Source organism: Phoenix dactylifera, chromosome 11 (genome assembly GCF_051530095.1).
Source record: "Phoenix dactylifera cultivar Ajwa chromosome 11, Ajwa_hap1_PhDact_Kaust_v1.1, whole genome shotgun sequence".
In the NCBI taxonomy this organism is placed as follows: domain Eukaryota; kingdom Viridiplantae; phylum Streptophyta; class Magnoliopsida; order Arecales; family Arecaceae; genus Phoenix; species Phoenix dactylifera.
Genome location: NC_143200.1, coordinates 5,631,907 through 5,657,104, shown reverse-complemented (window position 1 = coordinate 5,657,104; position 25,198 = coordinate 5,631,907). Strand labels below are relative to the sequence as shown.

General features: G+C 38.8%; 4 protein-coding genes across 11 annotated transcripts; 2 read left to right on the top strand and 2 right to left on the bottom strand.

Annotated features, from left to right (window-relative positions):
* Positions 1-1,295: 1,295 nt before the first annotated feature.
* LOC149751603 (E3 ubiquitin-protein ligase At3g02290-like) lies at positions 1,296-15,306 on the bottom strand. Of its 6 annotated transcripts, XM_089926068.1 has the most exons (5): positions 15,197-15,306; positions 5,222-5,343; positions 4,175-4,607; positions 3,825-3,934; positions 1,297-3,440 (listed from the first exon to the last, which is right to left on the bottom strand). In XM_089926068.1, the coding sequence occupies exons 2-5, from the start codon at positions 5,339-5,341 to the stop codon at positions 3,414-3,416; spliced, it is 690 nt and encodes a 229-aa protein (XP_089782194.1). In that variant the 5' UTR covers positions 5,342-5,343; positions 15,197-15,306; the 3' UTR covers positions 1,297-3,413. The 6 variants fall into 6 exon arrangements, with proteins under 6 accessions (XP_089782196.1, XP_089782194.1, XP_089782197.1 ...); XM_089926070.1 differs by lacking the exon at positions 15,197-15,306 and having other exon boundaries at positions 1,296-3,440; positions 5,202-9,497; XM_089926071.1 differs by lacking the exon at positions 15,197-15,306 and having other exon boundaries at positions 4,175-4,618; positions 5,222-9,497.
* LOC120109249 (E3 ubiquitin-protein ligase At3g02290-like) lies at positions 9,497-10,679 on the top strand. Of its 2 annotated transcripts, none has more exons than XM_089926075.1 (2): positions 9,497-9,617; positions 10,232-10,679. In XM_089926075.1, exons 1-2 carry the CDS (start codon positions 9,498-9,500, stop codon positions 10,661-10,663), a joined length of 552 nt encoding a protein of 183 aa, XP_089782201.1. In that variant the 5' UTR covers position 9,497; the 3' UTR covers positions 10,664-10,679. The 2 variants fall into 2 exon arrangements, 1 of the variants encoding a protein (XP_089782201.1); XR_016397784.1 differs by having other exon boundaries at positions 9,505-9,637; positions 10,232-10,310.
* LOC148700603 (E3 ubiquitin-protein ligase At3g02290-like) lies at positions 14,592-19,041 on the bottom strand. Its single transcript, XM_089926074.1, has 4 exons — positions 16,594-19,041; positions 15,547-15,979; positions 15,197-15,306; positions 14,592-14,812 (listed from the first exon to the last, which is right to left on the bottom strand). Exons 1-4 carry the CDS (start codon positions 16,711-16,713, stop codon positions 14,786-14,788), a joined length of 690 nt encoding a protein of 229 aa, XP_089782200.1. The 5' UTR covers positions 16,714-19,041; the 3' UTR covers positions 14,592-14,785.
* Positions 19,042-20,756: 1,715 nt separating this feature from the next.
* On the top strand, positions 20,757-22,759 carry LOC149751602 (E3 ubiquitin-protein ligase At3g02290-like). Of its 2 annotated transcripts, XM_089926076.1 has the most exons (4): positions 20,757-20,921; positions 21,536-21,968; positions 22,209-22,318; positions 22,702-22,759. In XM_089926076.1, exons 1-4 carry the CDS (start codon positions 20,802-20,804, stop codon positions 22,726-22,728), a joined length of 690 nt encoding a protein of 229 aa, XP_089782202.1. In that variant the 5' UTR covers positions 20,757-20,801; the 3' UTR covers positions 22,729-22,759. The 2 variants fall into 2 exon arrangements, 1 of the variants encoding a protein (XP_089782202.1); XR_016397785.1 differs by lacking the exon at positions 20,757-20,921 and having other exon boundaries at positions 21,873-22,105; positions 22,702-22,729.
* Positions 22,760-25,198: the final 2,439 nt, after the last annotated feature.

Genomic DNA, 25,198 nt, shown 5'->3' with positions numbered 1-25,198 from the left:
TTGTGTTTTTTAATTTTCTTGGGTGTATTCGTACGAATTTTATAAACCCGTCAAAGCAAAAAAAAAAAAAGAAAAAAAAAGAAAAAAAAAGAAAGTAATTTTAAAGCTTTTAATAGTTTTAGGAATGTAATAGATTTTAAATCCCATGAAACCAAATCATCATAAGAATTCTGTGGTTCAATTTGGTTACTTATCCTATGACTTGTACAGATAGAACTCCAAGGGAGTTGTATTGATTATAGATAGGGCTGTTAACGAGCTGAGCCCGAGCCTGGGAGAGCTTGGCTCGGCTCGTTTCATAGAAGTTCGGGCTCGGTAACGAGCCATGTATTGGGCTCGAGCTCGAGCTTGCTTGGCAAAGCACAGGCTCGGGCTTGAGCTCGTAAAGCTCGTTTCAATTACGAGCTCTAGAACAAGCCCGAGCTTAGGCTCGGGCTCGAGCTCGGGCTCGATAACAGGCTATTTTTCTCTATGTGGTCAGATTTTTATGAATTATGGTGCTGAAATAAGATCTTTCAGTAGGAGACTAGAGCTCGTTTGGGCTCGTGAGCTGCTCGGGCTCGGGCTCGGATGTAAACGAGCCTCATATTGGGCTCAGGCTCGGGCTCGTTTGACTAACGAGCCGAGCCCGAGCCGGGCTTTTACCGAGCCGAGCCCGAGCAGCTCAGCTCGTTAACAGCTCTAATCATAGATCATAAATCATACTAAAACTGGAGAGAATTAAACAGTTCGGATATAGGTTTTTTTGTACTGCTGAGATTGGAATAGCATGTAGAAGAATTTGGGAGATCCAAAAGAGAAGTTTCTCTTTTCTTAGACTTCGATCAACAAAGTGCACACCAATTTGGCCAAGCAACTGGATCAATTAGTGGTATGAAGATTTCAGAACAAGTGAATGGATTATCTTTGTACCATAAAAGAAAAGTGAAATCGATCATCTTACGTCCTATTTTGTGTTAGTATTGTAAAATGGGAAAACAATTGAAAAATCTTGCATTGTAGTAATGTTTAAAATGATGCAGAAAACATGGTAAAGTTAACATAGATTGAAATAATTAAAATTGAAAGAAGCAGAGGTTATCTGCCTACTAATGTACAAAACCAACCTGATAAGAATGGTAGTGATTGGGAGTTCTGGTTCCGTCTTGTAGGTCATGAAGACACCACTTAAACTGATTCAGAAGTAGCTCTTCAGAGAGGCGTAGCCTAAGGTGTGGAGGGGGTTCAACCCAGAGGCAGCTCAACCAGGTTGTGGAACCCACTGGCACCATCCATGATTGCACCAAAGTGCTGGATCCACTTCCTTTCCAATAGAGTCTATGCTATAATCCTTGCTTCACCAATCCTAGCCTGCTCATCCCTAGAGATCTTCTCTCAGCTATCCGTTACCTACCAAACCCTTCCATTTAAAATTCAAACAGATCTTTGGTTCCATTATTGGGACTCATAGGCTGGAAACCTAATTGATGCAACTCCTAAATTTCATCTCTCAAGCAACTCCATCATGATGGTGAAAGTTCCTCAAGCTCCAATGTCAGCTCCTCAGCTACCATCCTAGTTACCAAAGTGATCTCATAATTCTTGCACGCACTGAAACTTCCCCAGCTGGCTTCACAAAATCATTCCTTCGTTAACCATAAGAAACTAAAAATTCTAGAGCTGGAAGAAATTAACCATAAAGGAGATGATATCAACTCCCTCACCTTATGAGATCTTATCAAGCTCGGCTGCAGATGTGGCCTTCTACCATCTAATGAGGGGCCAGAGGCATCAACCATCAAATTGAAAATCTTGGAACCGTAGAGATGCAAAAGAAGTGGCTACTAGACGGCCATTTTTAACAGAGCCTAAGGGTGTTGAAGGCCTCTCTAGAACTTTTGGGTCGTTGAATCTTATGCTTGAAATGCTTAAGGATCATGTATCATTTCGCTAATTTAGCTGTCTCATGTTCTTAGTGTATGTCAGTCTCCTTTTGGGTTCCAGGAATCTGCTGTTGCACCATTTGTATCCCACTTATCCTTCTGTTCGTCGTTTGTCATTCAGATGCTTTCATCCAAAGCAAATATCATTTATTGAATAGCAGAAAATATATGTTCAGTGGCAAAAATATTCCTCTTCTCTATGGTTCCTCAAATAAATTTCTTTCAATGCTCAGTAGTGCCATCTCTTAAAAATTGTCGTCTCCAAATCAGAATGTCAATCCTAAATTAGAACATGAGAGGAATAATAGATCTAGTTAAATCCTCCGAATTCTCGATGAACCACAACTTAAAACATCTAAGACCATGAGTGATTAGATCTGGATAAAAACATAGCAGAAACTGTAAACATAACCACACAATTTGAAAACTGATACCAAATCAAAGTTGGAACACCGGTGCAGGAGAATAGCTCTATTTTATATTTCAACATCACACAATTTGAACAGGTAAGATTGGGAACAGAGTTATAGGCGCTTGGATATCTGAATCAAGATAAAGCAGCAACTGTAAGGATAAACAGCTTACAAATTCACATCTACATCATTCCTGTAAAGTGCTTGCTTGAAAAGTTGAGGCCTATTTGTCTGTGCCAAGAATGTGATGCTTAATGGCATCCATGACAACAGGACCCACCACAACATCTAGGCAAGCATTGAATCAGGGTAACCACCCGGCCCCCAGAGCAATATTTTTATTAAACATTGCTGCCACTTGATGGTCATTTGATTAAAATTTCACAAACTTCAAAGAAATCCTTAAAGGCATTATTTGTTGGTAAGGTTTCTTCCAAAGGTTCAATTTTTATTCATGAAGAAGGATCCCTGCTTTGCATAAGGAATAACTGGCTAAGAAATCCAATTAGACTATCTGCTGACCATCCATCTAGCTCTACTGGAGTCTGGGACGACTAAGTAATTTCCAAGTGGAATCTATGTTCCAAAACCTGTCGTGCAAGAATCATGATCTTGCAAGCAGTGAAAATGAAATAAGAAACAGAATAGGAATATGCCAAGAAACAGACAGTTACAATTTGCGCTTAACATTATCTAGTTGTTGCTTAATCAAACTTTTCTAATATCTGATTTCTTTTATCAAGATCTTCATTTAATAAAAAATTGGGAGAAAAGGAAAATCAGAAGTAAAGGCACAAGGTTTTGCAACAATGCTTTTATTATCAGAGACAGTGCTATAGCTATCAAAACTTTCAGCTTATGGTATGTAATACAAGGTAAAACACTAGCATCAAAAAACAGTTGTTAATCAATGTGCGAGAGAATTTTTACATATGGACATGTCAGTATATTTGAGAACTCTGTCCCTTGATAGATAGCTCTGTGCTGGGGCAGCAGAACTTTTATTTACAAACACTCCCTCCAACACTACATGCTCTGCTATTTCTCTACCAAAATGTAGAGAATAAATAATTTTATATCATGGACTCTCGCAGAATTCCATCACCTGAGACATCATCAAAGTACAGATAAATTAAAAGAGCATGCAAGGACTAAGAAGATATTGAACCTCTACTGATCCTGAATGTGTTCTATCTCTTCTATAATTTAGCAATAGACTGAAGCAATAGGTAAACATATTAACAGATATAGCTAAAAAAGAAGGAAAATGATACAAGAATCAATCAGAGGAAAGAACTTCACGGCCATTAATTTAACAAACTTTGAACACTTTGCATGCAATTTCTGAGAATTCTAGAAAATAAATGAGAAGACAAGTAAACATATTATATCCAGTATTACTGGCCTAAAACTGTCAATCAAATGAACAAATATGAACAAATATATTAAGTAAGAATAAACATAGAGGAAAAAAAACATCATTAGATACCTTGCCACAAATTGGACAACTATCACTTCTTTCCATCCATTCATATATACAGCTCAGATGAAAATGATGAGAGCAATTTGTCACAATTTTTGGATTTTCAGGAGCATACTCTGTAAAATGAAAAGAAAAGTAAATAAATTAAAGAATCTACAAAGGAAAGATGACAAAAAAACTACAATTCCTCATCAAAGATCCATAAATTGAATAACATACAGGGCTTTCCCATTAGAACTCATATTAGGACATCTCAGACAACCTATTGAAGCAACACATTTTGTATTTAGTTATAAAGAAAAAAGAAAAAAAAACATAACAATATGATCATGAAAACAAAAGAGAAACCACGTTACCATCAAGACATGTAGGGCAAACATCTTCATCCTCTGAAGTCGCTATCACATAACCAGTACTATAAGCTTTTGCATATAGATTTTTCTCTGATTCAGAATGGCTAGGTTTTTCTTCCTCAGTTTCTACATTGTTCCATTTTTTAATGGAACCTAAATGTTCCGCTGCAGAGCTACTTCCATTTCTTAGACGGGTCTGTGATTCTTCCTGTAAGTGGCTCATAGACTTGTCCCTCCTCAAGACCAACCCATCACGTTGGGAATGAGATAATCTAGGATCTGCATCATAAGGTGGAGGTTGAGGGACAAGGTGGTAGGTCTCAGACAATGAACTGTCAGCTGAAGTGGTTCCAATGCCTGTTGATGTCAATGGAGTTACTGCTTGAACAGGGGAAGCAACTGTCTGCACCTCCAATCTTTGAAACATTGTGTTATACTACAAAAGAACTAAAATTGAGTGAGAAAATAGTTACTGCAAAATGTATGGCAGAAAAGAGAGAGAATTAAAAACAGGATTTACAAAGATAACCTTCAGAATATAGCTCTATGGAGAACTTATAATCTGCTTGACATGGAAAATAGATTCATAAAGTGTGGTACTCCCATTTACTGACATTTACTGATGATGCCAAATCGGGTGGACCAATACAATATAATAGCAATGGCATTCCACATATCTCAGATTGCATAATTGACAAAGTACGCAGTTATAGTCCATCAACACAACATTCATAATTTGTCTAGAGAGAGAGTCGCATTTATCTGTATACAAAACGTTACTAATTCGTTCACCATCACTCAATGGCAAGCATGTTCACAGATAAGAATTTCCCACATAAACACAGGTTTCTTTTAGGACTGATCGCATAGAGACTGTAGATTCTACCAGCAGGTTAGCTATATATGACATCATTTTTAGATAGGTGCACCATAATCAGAAATGGTCCAAATGGAAAATATGATTGGCCCAAAGCTAAGATAAAAATTATGGTAAGTTGATGTATGATAAAACCTGAAATGTAAACAAAACCTGTGATTTTATAACGTTACCCCACTGAACAGCTGATGAAAGAAGTATCTTAAGCATATGCAGTGCCTATACATGGGACTGCTTGGATGGGCATATTCTTTGAAATCCTCTGAACACGGACAACAGCAAAATGCTCCCATACCTATATTTTCCCAATATATCCAGAAAAAAATACACAATATAAGGATCAAGCCCAACCAATAAAATAATTACATCAAATAAATAAAACGATTGTACTTGAAGCCAAATACTCAGGATCCTAAATTACCTCTTTAACAGCTTTTAGAGGAAGAGAAAGAACTTCTAACTTCAGCAATTACTGTACAGAACCTTACGCAGGGACACGAAATTTGAACAAAAAGTATGCTATTGTTTATACATCTATATTCAAACAAAAGATGGAAGCTGATAGTGTAAACAAATAGATGTTTTAATAACATTCAGCACATGATGGGCCAGCTAACATCAAACCCATCAAATTATTGACAAGATGGTAGAGTGTCATCAGCTTCATCTTAGGTGTGCCTCAGGAGTATGATCTTCTTTTGGGCCAACGAGTAAGATGAAAGAATTAGTTGGCTACATCAAAATAGGGATATATGCAAACAAACCAACTGTGCTTAGGATTCAGGCATAGAAATGAAGTAGATACTGACATTTTAGATGATATGACGAAGAACCACTTTTTGATAACGAAATGAGCTCCGACAACAAATCAGAAATGTCAACCAAATCTCATCAGAATTCATCAACTTTTACTATTAAAATAAATATAGTACTTTCTTTGCAAGTATTGCCTGGAACATTCCCATCAATTATATTCGGAAAGATAATTAAGCTCAAAAATACTCTTAAAAAGTATAGAGGCATCAAGATGATTTGCACCACAATATTCCAGAGCTTCACAAATCTTCTGCACGACATTAAATTGTATCCACCTATATTCATCCTGAAAATACAAAAACACCATCATGATGTTTTCATAACGAGGCTTAATCATGTAACACCTTAACCAATCTTGCATGTGCCGAATCATTTAACTTGTATGCTGCATGGGAGAGGGAATTGATTAATCAAACACTGGCTGAAAGGACCTGTTTACAAATCAAACACTCTTGGTATGCTACAAATTACGCGATACTTACCTTTTGAACAAATTTTTATAGCTAGTAACTGATAAAGAAAAGGAAGCACTGGAAATGAAAAAGATGTTAGTTGCATATGAAATTAAACAAATTTTTAGTTGTAATAAAGATGCTAGTCTAAATATCTTTAAAGCATGTCTAAAACAAACGATCACAATATATTTATGAGCATATCATAAATAAATAAGTTTTATATGAATCAGAAGTTCCAACTTCTTCCGTTATATGTTTTCATCGGCTTAGAAACGAATTCAAATCCATCTATAAACCTGATTTTCAAGTTTATAAATCAGATTTATGGACGGATTTGGATCCGTTTCTTAGCCGATGGAAACATATAACGGAAGAAATTGGAACTTCTTATTCATAAAACTTATTTATTTATAATATACTCATAAATATATTGTGATCGCCTGTTTTAGACATACTTTAAAGATGTTTAGACTAACATCTTTATTACAACTAAAAATTTGTTTAATTTCACGTGCAACTAGAGATGGCAATCGGGTCGGGTCAGATGTTAAACGGATCAGAAAAGTATAAACATAAACCCGACTTGTTTATTAAACAGGTTAGAAATTATAACCCGAATCCGACCTGTTTATTAAACAGGTAACCCGACCCGACCCGTGTTTAATAAACAGGTCGATTAAATAGGTCGGGCTTACTGTTCTGACCCGTTTAACCAAATGGAGAGACAGAGATGGGAGGGTGGCTCCGTGGCTGGGGTGGGGTTGCTTCCGGCGAGAGAGAGAGAGAGGTGGGGGGTTCGACAGAGAGAGAGAGAGAGAGGTGGGGGGTTCGACAGAGAGAGAGAGAAAAGTCTCCCTAATGTTCAAAAATCGGAGTCCGAAGATTCACGGCAACCATACTAGGGGAAAAGAATAAAACCTCAAATGGTTAAGAACTTTGATAGCATAATAATACTATTGGAGCTCTCTCATCTGGATGACAACTTCCATCGTTTGATGAACCCACTCTTTCAGCTCACTCACCCTCAGGTTGTGCAGCATTTGCACTTCAACATCATTAGTCCAAATACCACCTAAACTTTCTCTAGAGATCGGAAATGGCTGAGAGCTTCCAGGCGACCTCCCAGACCAGCTAATGTTTCTTTTCCCCCATGACCAGATCGGCGTTATTATGCTAATGATGTTGAAGTGCAAATGCTGCATGACCAGATCGGCGTACCCCCGAAGCGCGATCTCGCGGATGTTCTCCGGATCCTTGGAGGAGATCTAGAGTCAGGGTTTCATACCTCTTAGTCTTCGGATCCGAACCGGAGAGTGGGGGGATGACCGAGGGGCGGTAGGAGCGGAGGAGAACTAGGTTCAAGCCTTTGAAGAAGGGGTGGGCCTTGACGTCGGCCGGGCCGCCAACTGGGGGGAAGGCGAGGGGCTGCTTGACGATGTTGCGGACGGTGGCCTCGTTGCTGGGCCCGGCGAAGGGGGTCCGGCCGTAGGGAAGCTCGTAGAGGAGGACGCGGCGCTGCCATGAGACTGTGGGAGCGGCCGGCGGCGACCTCGTGGGCGACGTACTCGTGGGTGCCGACGAAGGAGCAGGACCGGGCGGCGACCGGCTCGGCGAGAAATCGGCGGGAGGGAAGGTAGGGGGCCGGCTTGCGAGGGCGGAAGAGGCGGTCGGGGAGGCAGGAGGGGTCGTCGGCAGCGTCGGAGGGGTCGGAGGCAGCGGGCTCGAGGGTGGGGGAGGAGGTGGACTAGAGGGAGAGAAACTTCGAAAATAAGGGCACCGGTGCCCTTATGCGAACTTTGGAGGCTTGTTTTCTTTTTTTTTATTTCTGTATATTAAACGGGTGACGGGTCCTTGTAGGCTGTGACCCTTATCCAACCCAACTCATATATTAAACATGTTATTAAACGAGTTATACAGATTAAACGAACCAGACATCTTAAATCTGTATCCGATCTAATTAATAAATAGATTAAACGGATCAAGCTGTTTATGATCCGAAGCTGTTTAGACCAAACCCAAACCTATTTATGGTGGGTCAAACACGAATCGGATTGGCAGATCGGGTCATATTTTGCCACCCTTATGTGCAACTAACATCTTTTTCATTTCCAGTGCTTCTTTTTTTTTTATCAATTACTAGCTATAAAAATTTGTTTAAAAGGTAAGTACCGCCTAATTTGTAGCATACCAAGAGTGTCTGATCTGTAAACAGATCCTTTCAGCCAGTGTTTGATTAATCAATTCCCTCTCCCATGCAGCATACAAGTTAAATGATTGGGCATATGCAAGATTGGTTAAGGTGTTACATGATTAAGCCTCGTCACGAAAACATCATGATGGTGTTTTTGTATTTTCAGGATGAATATAGGTGGATACAATTTGATGTTGTGCAGAAGATCTGTGAAGCTCTAGAATATTGTGGTGCAAATCATCTTGATGCCTCTATACTTTTAAAGAGTATTTTTGAGCTTAATTATCTTTCAAAATATAATTTGATGAGAATGTTCAAGGCAATACTTGCAAAGAAAGTACTATATTTATTTTAATAGTAAAAGTTGATGAATTCTGATGAGATTTGGTTGATATTTCTGATTTGTTGTCGGAGCTCATTTCATTATCAAAAAGTGGTTCTTCGTCATATCATCTAAAACGTCAGTTTCTACTTCATTTCTCTTTCATTTCTATGCCTGAATCCTAAGCACAGTTGGTTTGTTTGCATATATCCCTATTTTGATGTAGCCAACTAATTCTTTCATCTTACTCGTTGGCCCAAAAGAAGATCATACTCCTGAGGCACATCTAAGATGAAGCTGACGACACTCTACCATCTTGTCAATAATTTGATGGGTTTGATGTTAGCTGGCCCATCATGTGCTGAATGTTATTAAAACATCTATTTGTTTACACTATCAGCTTCCAGCTTTTGTTTGAACATAGATGTATAAACAATAACATACTTTTTGTTCAAATTTCGTGTTCCTGTGTAAGGTTCTGTACAGTAATTGCTGAAGTTAGAAGTTCTTTCTCTCCCTCTAAAAGCTGTTAAAGAGGTAATTTAGGATCCTGAGTATTTGGCTTCAAATGCAATCGTTTTATTTATTTGATGTAATTATTTTATTAGTTGGGCTTGATCCTTATATTGTGTGTTTTTTTCCGGATATATCGGGAAAATATAGGTATGGGAGCATTTTGCTGTTGTCCGTGTTCAGAGGATTCCGAAAAATATGCCCATCCAAGCAGTCCCATGTATCGGCACTGCATATGCTTAAGATACTTCTTTCATCAGCTGTTCAGTGGGGTAACGTTATAAAATCACAGGTTTTGTTTAGATTTCAGGTTTTATTATACATCAACTTACCATAATTTTTATCTTAGCTTTGGGCCAATCATATTTTCCATTTGGACCATTTCTGATTATGGTGCACCTATCTAAAAATGATGTCATATATAGCTGACCTGCTGGAAGAATCTACAGTCTCTTTGTGATCAGTCCTAAAAGAAACCTGTGTTTATGTGGAAAATTCTTGTCTGTGAACATGCTTGCAATTGAGGGATGGTGAACGAATTAGTAACGTTTTGTACACAGATAGATGCGACTCTCTCTCTAGGCAAATTATGAATGTTGTGTTGATGGACTATAACTGCGTACTTTGTCAATTATGCAATCTGAGATATTTGGAATGCCATTGCTATTATATTGTATCGGTCCACCCGATTTGGCATCATCAGTAAATGTCAGTAAATGGGAGTACCACACTTTATGAATCTATTTTCCATGTCAAGCAGATTATAAGTTCTCCATAGAGCTATATTCTGAAGGTTATCTTTGTAAATCCTGTTTCTAATTCTCTCTCTTTTCTGCCATACATTTCGCAGTAACTATTTTCTGACTCAATTTCATTTCCCTTGTAGTATAGCACAATGTTTCAAAGATTGGAGGTGCAGACAGTTGCTTCCCCTGTTCAAGCAGTAACTCCATTGACATCAACAGACATTGGAACCACTTCAGCTGACAGTTCATTGTCTGAGACCTACCACCTTGTCCCTCAATCTCCACCTTATGATGCATATCCTAGATTATCTCATTCCCAACGTGATGGGTTGGTCTTGAGGAGGGACAAGTCTATGAGCCACTTACAGGAAGAATCACAGACCCATCGAAGAAATGGAAGTAGCTCTGCAGTGGAACATTTAGGTTCCATCAAAAAATGGAACAGTGTAGAAACTGAGGAAGAAAAACCTAGCCATTCTGAATCAGAGAAAAATCTATATGCAAAAGCTTATAGTATTGGTTATGTGATAGCGACTTCAGAGGATGACGATGTTACTTCTTCCTACAGATGATACGACAGTGGTTGGCTAGTCCTTGGACATGTCAGGAGGCCATCAGAGCGACTTGCACAGCCCATCAGAGCTGGCTGGCAAGGAACGCTCGCACCTTCGGCGAGCGCAGGATGTCGCCGAGGTTTGTTGCGGAGTCCGCTCGAGCACTGGCGATGGAGTCCAGACCCACCATCCCTTCAGATATACCCTTGATAGCTCGGGACACCTGAGGTTCCTTCTCTGCTCAGGCAGCTCTTCGGACGGTGTTTTTCACCTGGAAGCCCTCACCCCCGAACTTCCTCAAGGTCAACTTTGACGGATCGGTGCTGAATGGAGGTACGCGAGGCAGGGCAGGCTTTGTTATATGGGACCCTCACTCAAGGGTAGTAGCAGCATGCGGTTACTAGTTGTTCGACACATTAGTTCCGGGGACGGAGTTACGAGCTGCCTGGGCAGGTCTTCGCCATGCGCGGCAGGTGCTGCGGGCCAACTCGATCAACCTGGAGGGCAATTCGGTTACAGTCATTGGGTCGATTTGGAGGGGTCCGAGTGGTGAGAGCACAGACCACCACCTGATCCGGGACATTGAGATGATGGTGAGAGATGGTGTGGCCTTCGAGGCCAGGCATGTATTCAGAGAGGCCAACAGGATGGCTGACTGGGTGGCTGCTTACGCAGCCCACCACTCAGGATATGTCCTGTGGTCAGGAGAGGGGGAGCTGCCCCTGGCACTCCGCGAGCTTGTGTTTTTTAATTTTCTTGGGTGTATTCGTACGCGAATTTTATAAACCCGTCAAAGCAAAAAAAAAAGAAAAAAAAAAGAAAGTAATTTTAAAGCTTTTAATAGTTTTAGGAATGTAATAGATTTTAAATCCCATGAAACCAAATCATCATAAGAATTCTGTGGTTCAATTTGGTTACTTATCCTATGACTTGTCCAGATAGAACTCCAAGGGAGTTGTATTGATTATAGATAGGGCTGTTAACGAGCCAAGCCCGAGCCTGGGAGAGCTCGGCTCGGCTCGTTTCACAGAAGTTCGGGCTCGGGCTCGGTAACGAGCCATGTATTGGGCTCGAGCTCGGGCTTACTTGGCAAAGCACAGGCTCGGACTTGAGCTCGTAAAACTCGTTTCAATTACGAGCTCTAGAACAAGCCCGAGCTCGGGCTCGGGCTCGATAACAGGCTATTTTTCTCTATGTGGTCAGATTTTTATGAATTATGGTGCTGAAATAAGATCTTTCAGTAGGAGACTAGAGCTCGTTTGGGCTCGTGAGCTACTCGGGCTCGGGCTCGGATGTAAACAAGCCTCATATTGGGCTCGGGCTTGGGCTCGTTTGACTAACGAGCCGAGCCCGAGCCGGGCTTTTACCGAGCCGAGCCCGAGCAGCTCAACTCGTTAACAGCTCTAATCATAGATCATAAATCATACTAAAACTGGAGAGAATTAAACAGTTCGGATATAGGTTTTTTTGTACCGCTGAGATTGGAATAGCATGTAGAAGAATTTGGGAGATCCAAAAGAGAAGTTTCTCTTTTCTTAGACTTCGATCAACAAAGTGCACACCAATTTGGCCAAGCAACTGGATCAATTAGTGGTACGAAGATTTCAAAACAAGTGAATGGATTATCTTTGTACCATAAAAGAAAAGTGAAATCGATCATCTTACGTCCTATTTTGTGTTAGTATTGCAAAATGGGAAAACAATTGAAAAATCTTGCATTGTAGTAATGTTTAAAATGATGCAGAAAACATGGTAAAGTTAACATAGATTGAAATAATTAAAATTGAAAGAAGCAGAGGTTATCTGCCTACTAATGTACAAAACCAACCTGATAAGAATGGTAGTGATTGGGAGTTCTGGTTCCGTCTTGTAGGTCATGAAGACACCACTTAAACTGATTCAGAAGTAGCTCTTCAGAGAGGCGTAGCCTAAGGTGTGGAGGGGGTTCAACCCAGAGGCAGCTCAACCAGGTTGTGGAACCCATTGGCACCATCCATGATTGCACCAAAGTGCTGGATCCACTTCCTTTCCAATAGAGTCTATGCTATAATCCTTGCTTCACCAATCCTAGCCTGCTCATCCCTAGAAATCTTCTCTCAGCTATCCGTTACCTACCTAACCCTCCCATTTAAAATTCAAACAGATCTTTGGTTCCATTATTGGGACTCATAGGCTGGAAACCTAATTGATGCAACTCCTAAATTTCATCTCTCAAGCAACTCCATCATGATGGTGAAAGTTCCTCAAGCTCCAATGTCAGCTCCTCAGCTACGATCCTAGTTACCAAAGTGATCTCATAATTCTTGCACGCACTAAAACTTCCTCAGCTGGCTTCACAAAATCATTCATTCGTTAACCATAAAGAAAAAACTAAAAATTCTAGAGCTGGAAGAAATTAACCATAAAGGAGATGATATCAACTCCCTCACCTTATGAGATCTTATCAAGCTCGGCTGCAGATGTGGCCTTCTACCATCTAATGAGGGGCCAGAGGCATCAACCATCAAATTGAAAATCTTGGAACCGTAGAGATGCAAAAGAAGTGGCTACTAGACGGCCATTTTTAACAGAGCCTAAGGGTGTTGAAGGCCTCTCTAGAACTTTTGGGTCGTTGAATCTTATGCTTGAAATGCTTAAGGATCATGTATCATTTCGCTAATTTAGCTGTCTCATGTTCTTAGTGTATGTCAGTCTCCTTTTGGGTTCCAGGCATCTGCTGTTGCACCATTTGTTATCCCACTTATCCTTCTGTTCGTCGTTTGTCATTCAGATGCTTTCATCCAAAGCAAATATCAATTATTGAATAGCAGAAAATATATGTTCAGTGGCAAAAATATTCCTCTTCTCTATGGTTCCTCAAATAAATTTCTTTCAATGCTCAGTAGTGCCATCTCTTAAAAATTGTCGTCTCCAAATCAGAATGTCAATCCTAAATTAGAACATGAGAGGAATAATAGATCCAGTTAAATCCTCCGAATTCTCGATGAACCACAACTTAAAACATCTAAGACCATGAGTGATTAGATCTGGATAAAAACATAGCAGAAACTGTAAACATAACCACACAATTTGAAAACTGATACCAAATCAAAGTTGGAACACCGGTGCAGGAGAATAGCTCTATTTTATATTTCAAAATCAGACAATTTGAACAGGTAAGATTGGGAACAGAGTTATAGGCGCTTGGATATCTGAATCAAGATAAAGCAGCAACTGTAAGGATAAACAGCTTACAAATTCACATCTACATCATTCCTGTAAAGTGCTTGCTTGAAAAGTTGAGGCCTATTTGTCTGTGCCAAGAATGTGATGCTTAATGGCATCCATGACAACAGGACCCACCACAACATCTAGGCAAGCATTGAATCAGGGTAACCACCCGCCCCCCAGAGCAATATTTTTATTAAACATTGCTGCCACTTGATGGTCATTTGATTAAAATTTCACAAACTTCAAAGAAATCCTTAAAGGCATTATTTGTTGGTAAGGTTTCTTCCAAAGGTTCAATTTTTATTCATGAAGAAGGATCCCTGCTTTGCATAAGGAATAACTGGCTATGAAATCCAATTAGACTATCTGCTGGCCATCCATCTAGCTCTACTGGAGTCTGGGACGACTAAGTAATTTCCAAGTGGAATCTATGTTCCAAAACCTGTCGTGCAAGAATCATGATCTTGCAAGCAGTGAAAATGAAATAAGAAACAGAATAGGAATATGCCAAGAAACAGACAGTTACAATTTGCGCTTAACATTATCTAGTTGTTGCTTAATCAAACTTTTCTAATATCTGATTTCTTTTATCAAGATCTTCATTTAATAAAAAATTGGGAGAAAAGGAAAATCAGAAGTAAAGGCACAAGGTTTTGCAACAATGCTTTTATTATCAGAGACAGTGCTATAGCTATCAAAACTTTCAGCTTATGGTATGTAATACAAGGTAAAACACTAGCATCAAAAAACAGTTGTTAATCAATGTGCGAGAGAATTTTTACATATGGACATGTCAGTATATTTGAGAACTCTGTCTATTGATAGATAGCTCTGTGCTGGGGCAGCAGAACTTTTATTTACAAACACTCCCTCCAACACTACATGCTCTGCTATTTCTCTACCAAAATGTAGAGAATAAATAATTTTATATCATGGACTCTCGCAGAATTCCATCACCTGAGACATCATCAAAGTACAGATAAATTAAAAGAGCATGCAAGGACTAAGAAGATATTGAACCTCTACTGATCCTGAATGTGTTCTATCTCTTCTATAATTTAGCAATAGACTGAAGCAATAGGTAAACATATTAACAGATATAGCTAAAAAAGAAGGAAAATGATACAAGAATCAATCAGAGGAAAGAACTTCACGGCCATTAATTTAACAAACTTTGAACACTTTGCATGCAATTTCTGAGAATTCTAGAAAATAAATGAGAAGACAAGTAAACATATTATATCCAGTATTACTGGCCTAAAACTGTCAATCAAATGAACAAATATGAACAAATATATTAAGTAAGAATAAACATAGAGGAAAAAAAACATCATTAGATACCTTGCCACAAATTGGACAACTATCACTTCTTTCCATCCATTCATATATACAGCTCAGATGAAAATGATGAGAGCAATTTGTCACAATTTTTGGATTTTCAGGAGCATACTCTGTAAAATGAAAAGAAAAGTAAATAAATTAAAGAATCTACAAAGGAAAGATGACAAAAAAACTACAATTCCTCATCAAAGATCCATAAATTGAATAACATACAGGGCTTTCCCATTAGAACTCATATTAGGACATCTCAGACAACCTATTGAAGCAACACATTTTGTATTTAGTTATAAAGAAAAAAGAAAAAAAAACATAACAATATGATCATGAAAACAAAAGAGAAACCACGTTACCATCAAGACATGTAGGGCAAACATCTTCATCCTCTGAAGTCGCTATCACATAACCAGTACTATAAGCTTTTGCATATAGATTTTTCTCTGATTCAGAATGGCTAGGTTTTTCTTCCTCAGTTTCTACATTGTTCCATTTTTTAATGGAACCTAAATGTTCTGCTGCAGAGCTACTTCCATTTCTTAGACGGGTCTGTGATTCTTCCTGTAAGTGGCTCATAGACTTGTCCCTCCTCAAGACCAACCCATCACGTTGGGAATGAGATAATCTAGGATCTGCATCATAAGGTGGAGGTTGAGGGACAAGGTGGTAGGTCTCAGACAATGAACTGTCAGCTGAAGTGGTTCCAATGCCTGTTGATGTCAATGGAGTTACTGCTTGAACAGGGGAAGCAACTGTCTGCACCTCCAATCTTTGAAACATTGTGCTATACTACAAGGGAACTAAAATTGAGTGAGAAAATAGTTACTGCAAAATGTATGGCAGAAAAGAGAGAGAATTAAAAACAGGATTTACAAAGATAACCTTCAGAATATAGCTCTATGGAGAACTTATAATCTGCTTGACATGGAAAATAGATTCATAAAGTGTGGTACTCCCATTTACTGACATTTACTGATGATGCCAAATCGGGTGGACCAATACAATATAATAGCAATGGCATTCCACATATCTCAAATTGCATAATTGACAAAGTACGCAGTTATAGTCCATCAACACAACATTCATAATTTGTCTAGAGAGAGAGTCGCATTTATCTGTATACAAAACGTTACTAATTCGTTCACCATCACTCAATGGCAAGCATGTTCACAGACAAGAATTTCCCACATAAACACAGGTTTCTTTTAGGACTGATCGCATAGAGACTGTAGATTCTACCAGCAGGTTAGCTATATATGACATCATTTTTAGATAGGTGCACCATAATCAGAAATGGTCCAAATGGAAAATATGATTGGCCCAAAGCTAAGATAAAAATTATGGTAAGTTGATGTATGATAAAACCTGAAATGTAAACAAAACCTGTGATTTTATAACGTTACCCCACTGAACAGCTGATGAAAGAAGTATCTTAAGCATATGCAGTGCCCATACATAGGACTGCTTGGATGGGCATATTCTTCGAAATCCTCTGAATACGGACAACAGCAAAATGCTCCCATACCTATATTTTCCCAATATATCCAGAAAAAAATACACAATATAAGGATCAAGCCCAACCAATAAAATAATTACATCAAATAAATAAAACGATTGTACTTGAAGCCAAATACTCAGGATCCTAAATTACCTCTTTAACAGCTTTTAGAGGAAGAGAAAGAACTTCTAACTTCAGCAATTACTGTACAGAACCTTACGCAGGGACACGAAATTTGAACAAAAAGTATGCTATTGTTTATACATCTATATTCAAACAAAAGATGGAAGCTGATAGTGTAAACAAATAGATGTTTTAATAAAATTCAGCACATGATGGGCCAGCTAACATCAAACCCATCAAATTATTGACAAGATGGTAGAGTGTCATCAGCTTCATCTTAGGTGTGCCTCAGGAGTATGATCTTCTTTTGGGCCAACGAGTAAGATGAAAGAATTAGTTGGCTACATCAAAATAGGGATATATGCAAACAAACCAACTGTGCTTAGGATTCAGGCATAGAAATGAAAGAGAAATGAAGTAGATACTGATGTTTCAGATGATATGATGACGAACCACTTTTTGATAATGAAATGAGCACCGACAACAAATCAGAAATGTCAACCAAATCTCATCAGAATTCATCAACTTTTACTATTAAAATAAATATAGTACTTTCTTTGCAAGTATTGCCTGGAACATTCCCATCGATTATATTCTGAAAGATAATTAAGCTCAAAAATACTCTTAAAAAGTATAGAGGCATCAAGATGATTTGCACCACAATATTCCAGAACTTCACAAATCTTCTGCACGACATTAAATTGTATCCACCTATATTCATCCTGAAAATACAAAAACACCATCATGATGTTTTCATAACGAGGCTTAATCATGTAACACCTTAACCAATCTTGCATGTGCCCAATCATTTAACTTGTATGCTGCTTTGGAGAGGGAATTGATTAATCAAACACTGGCTGAAAGGACCTGTTTACAAATCAAACACTCTTGGTATGCTACAAATTAGGCGATACTTACCTTTTAAACAAATTTTTATAGCTAGTAACTGATAAAGAAAAGGAAGCACTGGAAATGAAAAAGATGTTAGTTGCATATGAAATTAAACAAATTTTTAGTTGTAATAAAGATGCTAGTCTAAATATCTTTAAAGCATGTCTAAAACAAACGATGACAATATATTTATGAGCATATCATAAATAAATAAGTTTTATATGAATCAGAAGTTCCAACTTCTTCCGTTATATGTTTTTATCGGCTTAGAAACGAATTCAAATCCATCTATAAACCTGATTTTCAAGTTTATAAATCAGATTTATGGACGGATTTGGATCCGTTTCTTAGCCGATGGAAACATATAACGGAAGAAGTTGGAACTTCTTATTCATAAAACTTATTTATTTATAATATACTCATAAATATATTGTGATCGCTTGTTTTAGACATACTTTAAAGATGTTTAGACTAACATCTTTATTACAACTAAAAATTTGTTTAATTTCACGTACAACTAGAGATGGCAATCGGGTCGGGTCGGATATAAACGGGTCGGGTCAGATGTTAAACGGGTCAGAAAAGTATAAACCTAAACCCAACTTGTTTATTAAACAGGTTAGAAAAATTACAACCTGAATCCGACCTGTTTATTAAACAGATAACCCGATCCGACCCGTGTTTAATAAACAGGTCGACTAAATAGGTCGGGTTTGCTGTTCTGACCCGTTTAACCAAATGGAGAGACAGAGATGGGAGGGTGGCTCCGTGGCTGGGTGGGGTTGCTTCCGGAGAGAGAGAGAGAGAGAGAGAGAGAGAGAGAGAGGTGGGGGGTGAGAGAGAGAGAGAGAGTCCGAAGATTCACGGCAACCATACTAGGGGAAAAGAATAAAACCTCAAATGGTTAAGAACTTTGATAGCATAATAATACTATTGGAGCTCTCTCATCTGGATGACAACTTCCATCGTTTGATGAACCCACTCTTTCAGCCCACTCACCCTCAGGTTGTGCAGCATTTGCACTTCAACATCATTAGTCCAAATACCACCTAAACTTTCTCTAGAGATCGGAAATGGCTGAGAGCTTCCAGGCGACCTCCCAGACCAGCTAATGTTTCTTTTCCCCCATGACCAGATCGGCGTTATTATGCTAATGATGTTGAAGTGCAAATGCTGCATGACCAGATCGGCGTACCCCCGAAGCGCGATCTCGCGGATGTTCTCCGGATCCTTGGAGGAGATCTAGAGTTAGGGTTTCATACCTCTCAGTCTTCGGATCCGAACCGGAGAGTGGGGGGATGACCGGGGGGCGGTAGGAGAGGAGGAGAACTAGGTTCAAGCCTTTGAAGAAGGGGTGGGCCTTGACGTCGGCCGGGCCGCCAGCTGGGGGGAAGGCGAGGGGCTGCTTGACGATGTTGCGGAGGGTGGCCTCGTTGCTGGGCCCGGCGAAGGGGGTCCAGCCGTAGGGAAGCTCGCAGAGGAGGACGCGGCGCTGCCATGAGACTGTGGGAGCGGCCGGCGGCGACCTCGTGGGCGACGTACTCGTGGGTGCCGACGAAGGAGCAGGACCGGGCGGCGACCGGCTCGGCGAGGAATCGGCGGGAGGGGAGGTAGGGGGCCGGCTTGCGGGGGCGGAAGAGGCGGTCGGGGAGGCAGGAGGGGTCGGCGGCGGCGTCGGAGGGGTCGGAGGCAGCGGGCTCGAGGGTGGGGGAGGAGGTGGACTAGAGGGAGAGAAACTTCGAAAATAAGGGCACCGGTGCCCTTATGCGAACTTTGGAGGCTTGTTTTCTTTTTTTTTTTATTTCTGTATATTAAACGGGTGACGGGTCCTTGTAGGCTGTGACCCTTATCCAACCCAACTCATATGTTATTAAACGGGTTATACAGGTTAAACAGGTCAGACATCTTAAATCTATATCCGATCTAATTAATAAATAGATTAAACGGATCAAGCTGTTTATGATCCGAAGCTGTTTAGACCAAATCCAAACCTATTTATGGTGGATCAAACACGAATCAGATTGGCGGATCGGATCATATTTTGCCCTCCTTATGTGCAACTAACATCTTTTTCATTTCCAGTGCTTCTTTTTTTTTATCAATTACTAGCTATAAAAATTTGTTTAAAAGGTAAGTACCGCCTATTTGTAGCATACCAAGAGTGTCTGATTTGTAAACAGATCCTTTCAGCCAGTGTTTGATTAATCAATTCCCTCTCCCATGCAGCATACAAGTTAAATGATTGGGCACATGCAAGATTGGTTAAGGTGTTACATGATTAAGCCTCGTCACGAAAACATCATGATGGTGTTTTTGTATTTTCAGGATGAATATAGGTGGATACAATTTAATGTTGTGCAGAAGATCTGTGAAGCTCTGGAATATTGTGGTGCAAATTATCTTGATGCCTCAATACTTTTTAAGAGTATTTTTGAGGTTAATTATCTTTCAGAATATAATTGATGAGAATGTTCTAGGCAATACTTGCAAAGAAAGTACTATATTTATTTTAATAGTAAAAGTTGATGAATTCTGATGAGATTTGGTTGACATTTCTGATTTGTTGTCGGAGCTCATTTCATTATTAAAAAGTGGTTCTTCGTCATATCATCTAAAACGTCAGTATCTACTTCATTTCTCTTTCATTTCTATGCCTGAATCCTAAGCACAGTTGGTTTGTTTGCATATATCCCTAAGAAGATCATACTCCTGAGGCACATCTAAGATGAAGCTGACGACACTCTACCATCTTGTCAATAATTTGATGGGTTTGATGTTAGCTGGCCCATCATGTGCTGAATGTTATTAAAACATCTATTTGTTTACACTATCAGCTTCCAGCTTTTGTTTGAACATAGATGTATAAACAATAACATACTTTTTGTTCAAATTTCGTGTTCTTGTGTAAGGTTCTATACAGTAATTGCTGAAGTTAGAAGTTCTTTCTCTCCCTCTAAAAGCTGTTAAAGAGGTAATTTAGGATCCTGAGTATTTGGCTTCAAGTGCAATCGTTTTATTTATTTGATGTAATTATTTTATTAGTTGGGCTTGATCCTTATATTGTGTGTTTTTTTGGGGATATATCGGGAAAATATAGGTATGGGAGCATTTTGCTGTTGTCCGTGTTCAGAGGATTTCGAAGAATATGCCCATCCAAGCAGTCCCATGTATCGGCACTGCATATGCTTAAGATACTTCTTTCATCAGCTGTTCAGTGGGGTAACGTTATAAAATCACAGGTTTTGTTTACATTTCAGGTTTTATTATACATCAACTTACCATAATTTTTATCTTAGCTTTGGGCCAATCATATTTTCCATTTGGACCATTTCTGATTATGGTGCACCTATCTAAAAATGATGTCATATATAGCTGACCTGCTGGAAGAATCTACAGTCTCTTTGTGATCAGTCCTAAGAGAAACCTGTGTTTATGTGGAAAATTCTTGTCTGTGAACATGCTTGCAATTGAGGGATGGTGAACGGATTAGTAACGTTTTGTATACAGATAGATGCGACTCTCTCTCTAGGCAAATTATGAATGTTGTGTTGATGGACTATGACTGCGTACTTTGTCAATTATGCAATCTGAGATATTTTTAATGCCATTGCTATTATATTGTATTGGTCCACCCGACTTGGCATCATCAGTAAATGTCAGTAAATGGGAGTACCACACTTTATGAATCTATTTTCCATGTCAAGCAGATTATAAGTTCTCCATAGAGCTATATTCTGAAGGTTATCTTTGTAAATCCTGTTTTTAATTCTCTCTCTTTTCTGTCATACATTTTGCAGTAACTATTTTCTCACTCAATTTTATTTCCCTTGTAGTATAGCACAATGTTTCAAAGATTGGAGGTGCAGACAGTTGCTTCCCCTGTTCAAGCAGTAATTCCATTGACATCAACAGGCATTGGAACCACTTCAGCTGACAGTTCATTGTCTGAGACCTACCACCTTGTCCCTCAACCTCCACCTTATGATGCAGATCCTAGATTATCTCATTCCCAACGTGATGGGTTGGTCTTGAGGAGGGACAAGTCTATGAGCCACTTACAGGAAGAATCACAGACCCGTCGAAGAAATGGAAGTAGCTCTGCAGCGGAACATTTAGGTTCCATTAAAAAATGGAACAATGTAGAAACTGAGGAAGAAAAACCTAGCCATTCTGAATCAGAGAAAAATCTATATGCAAAAGCTTATAGTACTGGTAATGTGATAGCGACTTCAGAGGATGAAGATGTTTGCCCTACATGTCTTGATGGTAACGTGGTTTCTCTTTTGTTTTCATGATCATATTGTTATGTTTTTTTTTCTTTTTTCTTTATAACTAAATACAAAATGTGTTGCTTCAATAGGTTGTCTGAGATGTCCTAATATGAGTTCTAATGGGAAAGCCCTGTATGGTATTCAATTTATGGATCTTTGATGAGGAATTGTAGTTTTTTTGTCATCTTTCCTTTGTAGATTCTTTAATTTATTTACTTTTCTTTTCATTTTACAGAGTATGCTCCTGAAAATCCAAAAATTGTGACAAATTGCTCTCATCATTTTCATCTGAGCTGTATATATGAATGGATGGAAAGAAGTGATAGTTGTCCAATTTGTGGCAAGGTATCTAATGATGTTTTTTTTCCTCTATGTTTATTCTTACTGAATATATTTGTTCATATTTGTTCATTTGATTGACAGTTTTAGGCCAGTAATACTGGATATAATATGTTTACTTGTCTTCTCATTTATTTTCTAGAATTCTCAGAAATTGCATGCAAAGTGTTCAAAGTTTGTTAAATTAATGGCCGTGAAGTTCTTTCCTCTGATTGATTCTTGTATCATTTTTCTTCTTTTTTAGCTACATCTGTTAATATGTTTACCTATTGCTTCAGTCTATTGCTAATTATGGAATAGATAGAACACATTCAGGATCAGTAGAGGTTCAATATCTTCTTAGTCCTTGCATGCTCTTTTAATTTATCAGTACTTTGAAGATGTCTCAGGTGATGGAATTCTGCGAGAGTCCATGATATAAATTTATTTATTCTCCACATTTTAGTACTTAGTAGAGAAATAGCAGAGCATGTAGTGTTGGAGGGAGTGTTTGTAAATAAAAGTTCTGCAGCCCCAGCACAGAGCTATCTATCAAGGGGCAGAGTTCTCAAATATACTGACATGTCCATATGTAAAAATTCTCTAGCACATTGATTAACAACTGTTTTTTGATGCTACTGTTTTACCTTGTATTACATACCATAAGCTGAAAGTTTTGATAGCTATAGCACTGTCTCTGATAATAAAAGCATTGTTGCAAAACCTTGTGCCTTTACTTCTGATTTTCCTTTTCTCCCATTTTTTTATTAAATGAAGATCTTGATAAAAGAAATCAGATATTAGAAAAGTTTGATTAAGCAACAACTAGATAATGTTAAGCGCAATTTGTAACTGTCTGTTTCTTGGCAAATTCCTATTCTGTTTCTTATTTCATTTTCACTGCTTGCAAGATCATGAGTCTTGCACGACAGGTTTTGGAACATAGATTCCACTTGGAAATTACTTAGTCGTCCCAGTAGAGCTAGATGGATGGTCAGCAGATAGTCTAATTGGATTTCCTAGCCAGTTATTCCTTATGCAAAGCAGGGATCCTTCTTCATGAATAAAAATTGAACCTTTGGAAGAAACCTTACCAACAAATAATGCCTTTAAGGATTTCTTTGAAGTTTGTGAAATTTTAATCAAATGACCATCAAGTGGCAGCAATGTTTAATAAAAATATTGCTCTGGGGGCCAGGTGGTTACCCTGATTCAATGCTTGCCTAGATGTTGTGGTGGGTCCTGTTGTCACTTGTCATGGATGCCATTAAGCATCACATTCTTGGCACAGACAAATAGGTCTCAACTTTTCAAGCAAGCACTTTATAGGAATGATGTAGATGTGAGTTTGTAAGCCGTTTATCCTTACAGTTGCTGCTTTATATTGATTCAGATATCCAAGCGCCTATAACTCTGTTCCCAATCTTACCTGTTCAAATTGTGTGATGTTGAAATATAAAATAGAGCTATTCTTCTGCACCGGTGTTCCAACTTTGATTTGGTATCAGTTTTCAAATTGTGTGGTTATGTATACAGTTTCTGCTATGTTTTTATCCAGATCTAATCACTCATCGTCTTACATGCTTTAAGTTGTGGTTCATCGAGAATTCAGAGGATTTAACTATATCTATTATTCCTCTCATGTTCTAATTTAGGATTGACATTCTCATTTGGAGACGACAATTTTTAAGAGATGGCACTACTGAGCATTGAAAGAAATTTATTTGAGGAACCATAGAGGAGGAATATTTTTGCCCCTGAACATATATTTTCTGCTATTCAATAAATGATATTTGCTTTGGATGAAAGCATCTGAATGACAAACAACGAACAGAAGGATAAGTGGGATAACAAATGGTGCAACAGCAGATTCCTGGAACCCAAAAGGAGACTAACATACACTAAGAACATGAGACAGCTAAATTAGCGAAATGATGCATGATCCTTGAGCATTTCAAGCATAAGATTCAATGACCCAAAAGTTCTAGAGAGGCCTTAAACACCCTTAGGCTCTGTTAAAAATGGCCCTCTAGTAGCCACTTCTTTTGCATCTCTACGGTTCCAAGATTTTCAATTTGATGGTTGATGCCTCTGGCCCCTCATTAGATGGTAGAAGGCCACATCTGCAGCCGAGCTTGATAAGATCTCACAAGGTGAGGGAGTTGATATCATCTCCTTGATGGTTAATTTCTTCCAGCTCTAGAATTTTTAGTTTCTTCTTTATGGTTAACGAAGGAATGATTTTGTGAAGCCAGCTGAGGAAGTTTCAGTGCGTGCAAGAATTATGAGATCACTTTGGTAACTAGGATGGTAACTGAGGAGCTGACATTGGAGCTTGAGGAACTTTCACCATCATGATGGAGTTGCTTGAGAGATGAAATTTAGGAGTTGCATCAATTAGGTTTCCAACCTATGAGTCCCAATAATGGAACCAAAGATCTGTTTGAATTTTAAATGGGAGGGTTAGGTAGGTAACGGATAGCTGAGAGAAGATCTCTAGGGATGAGCAGGCTAGGATTGGTAAAGCAAGGATTATAGCATAGACTCTATTGGAAAGGAAGTGAATCCAGCACTTTGGTGCAATCATGGATGGTGCCAATGGGTTCCACAACCTGGTTGAGCTGCCTCTGGGTTGAACCCCCTCCACACCTTAGGCTACGCCTCTCTGAAGAGCTACTTCTGAATCAGCTTAAGTGGTGTCTTCATGACCTACAAGACCGAACCAGAACTCCCAATCACTACCATTCTTATCAGGTTGGTTTTGTACATTAGTAGGCAGAGAACCTCTGCTTCTTTCAATTTTAATTATTTCAATCTGTGTTAACTTTACCATGTTTTCTGCATCATTTTAAACATTACTACTATGCAAGATTTTTCAATTGTTTTCCCATTTTACAATACTAACAC

Coding starts and splice junctions, on each gene's coding strand:
- LOC148700603 (XM_089926074.1), bottom strand. CDS start 16,713: ATGGGAGCATTTTGCTGTTGTCCGTATTCAGAGGATTTCGAAGAATAT. Junction 15,307..15,546: donor TTGCCCTACATGTCTTGATG/GTAACGTGGTTT, acceptor TTCATTTTACAG/AGTATGCTCCTGAAAATCCA. Junction 14,813..15,196: donor GTTGTCCAATTTGTGGCAAG/GTATCTAATGAT, acceptor ATGATGTCTCAG/GTGATGGAATTCTGCGAGAG.
- LOC149751603 (XM_089926068.1), bottom strand. CDS start 5,341: ATGGGAGCATTTTGCTGTTGTCCGTGTTCAGAGGATTTCAAAGAATAT. Junction 4,608..5,221: donor TTCATCAGCTGTTCAGTGGG/GTAACGTTATAA, acceptor GTTCTTTTGTAG/TATAACACAATGTTTCAAAG. Junction 3,441..3,824: donor GTTGTCCAATTTGTGGCAAG/GTATCTAATGAT, acceptor ATGATGTCTCAG/GTGATGGAATTCTGCGAGAG.
- LOC120109249 (XM_089926075.1), top strand. CDS start 9,498: ATGGGAGCATTTTGCTGTTGTCCGTGTTCAGAGGATTCCGAAAAATAT. Junction 9,618..10,231: donor TTCATCAGCTGTTCAGTGGG/GTAACGTTATAA, acceptor TTTCCCTTGTAG/TATAGCACAATGTTTCAAAG.
- LOC149751602 (XM_089926076.1), top strand. CDS start 20,802: ATGGGAGCATTTTGCTGTTGTCCGTGTTCAGAGGATTTCGAAGAATAT. Junction 20,922..21,535: donor TTCATCAGCTGTTCAGTGGG/GTAACGTTATAA, acceptor TTTCCCTTGTAG/TATAGCACAATGTTTCAAAG. Junction 22,319..22,701: donor GTTGTCCAATTTGTGGCAAG/GTATCTAATGAT, acceptor AAGATGTCTCAG/GTGATGGAATTCTGCGAGAG.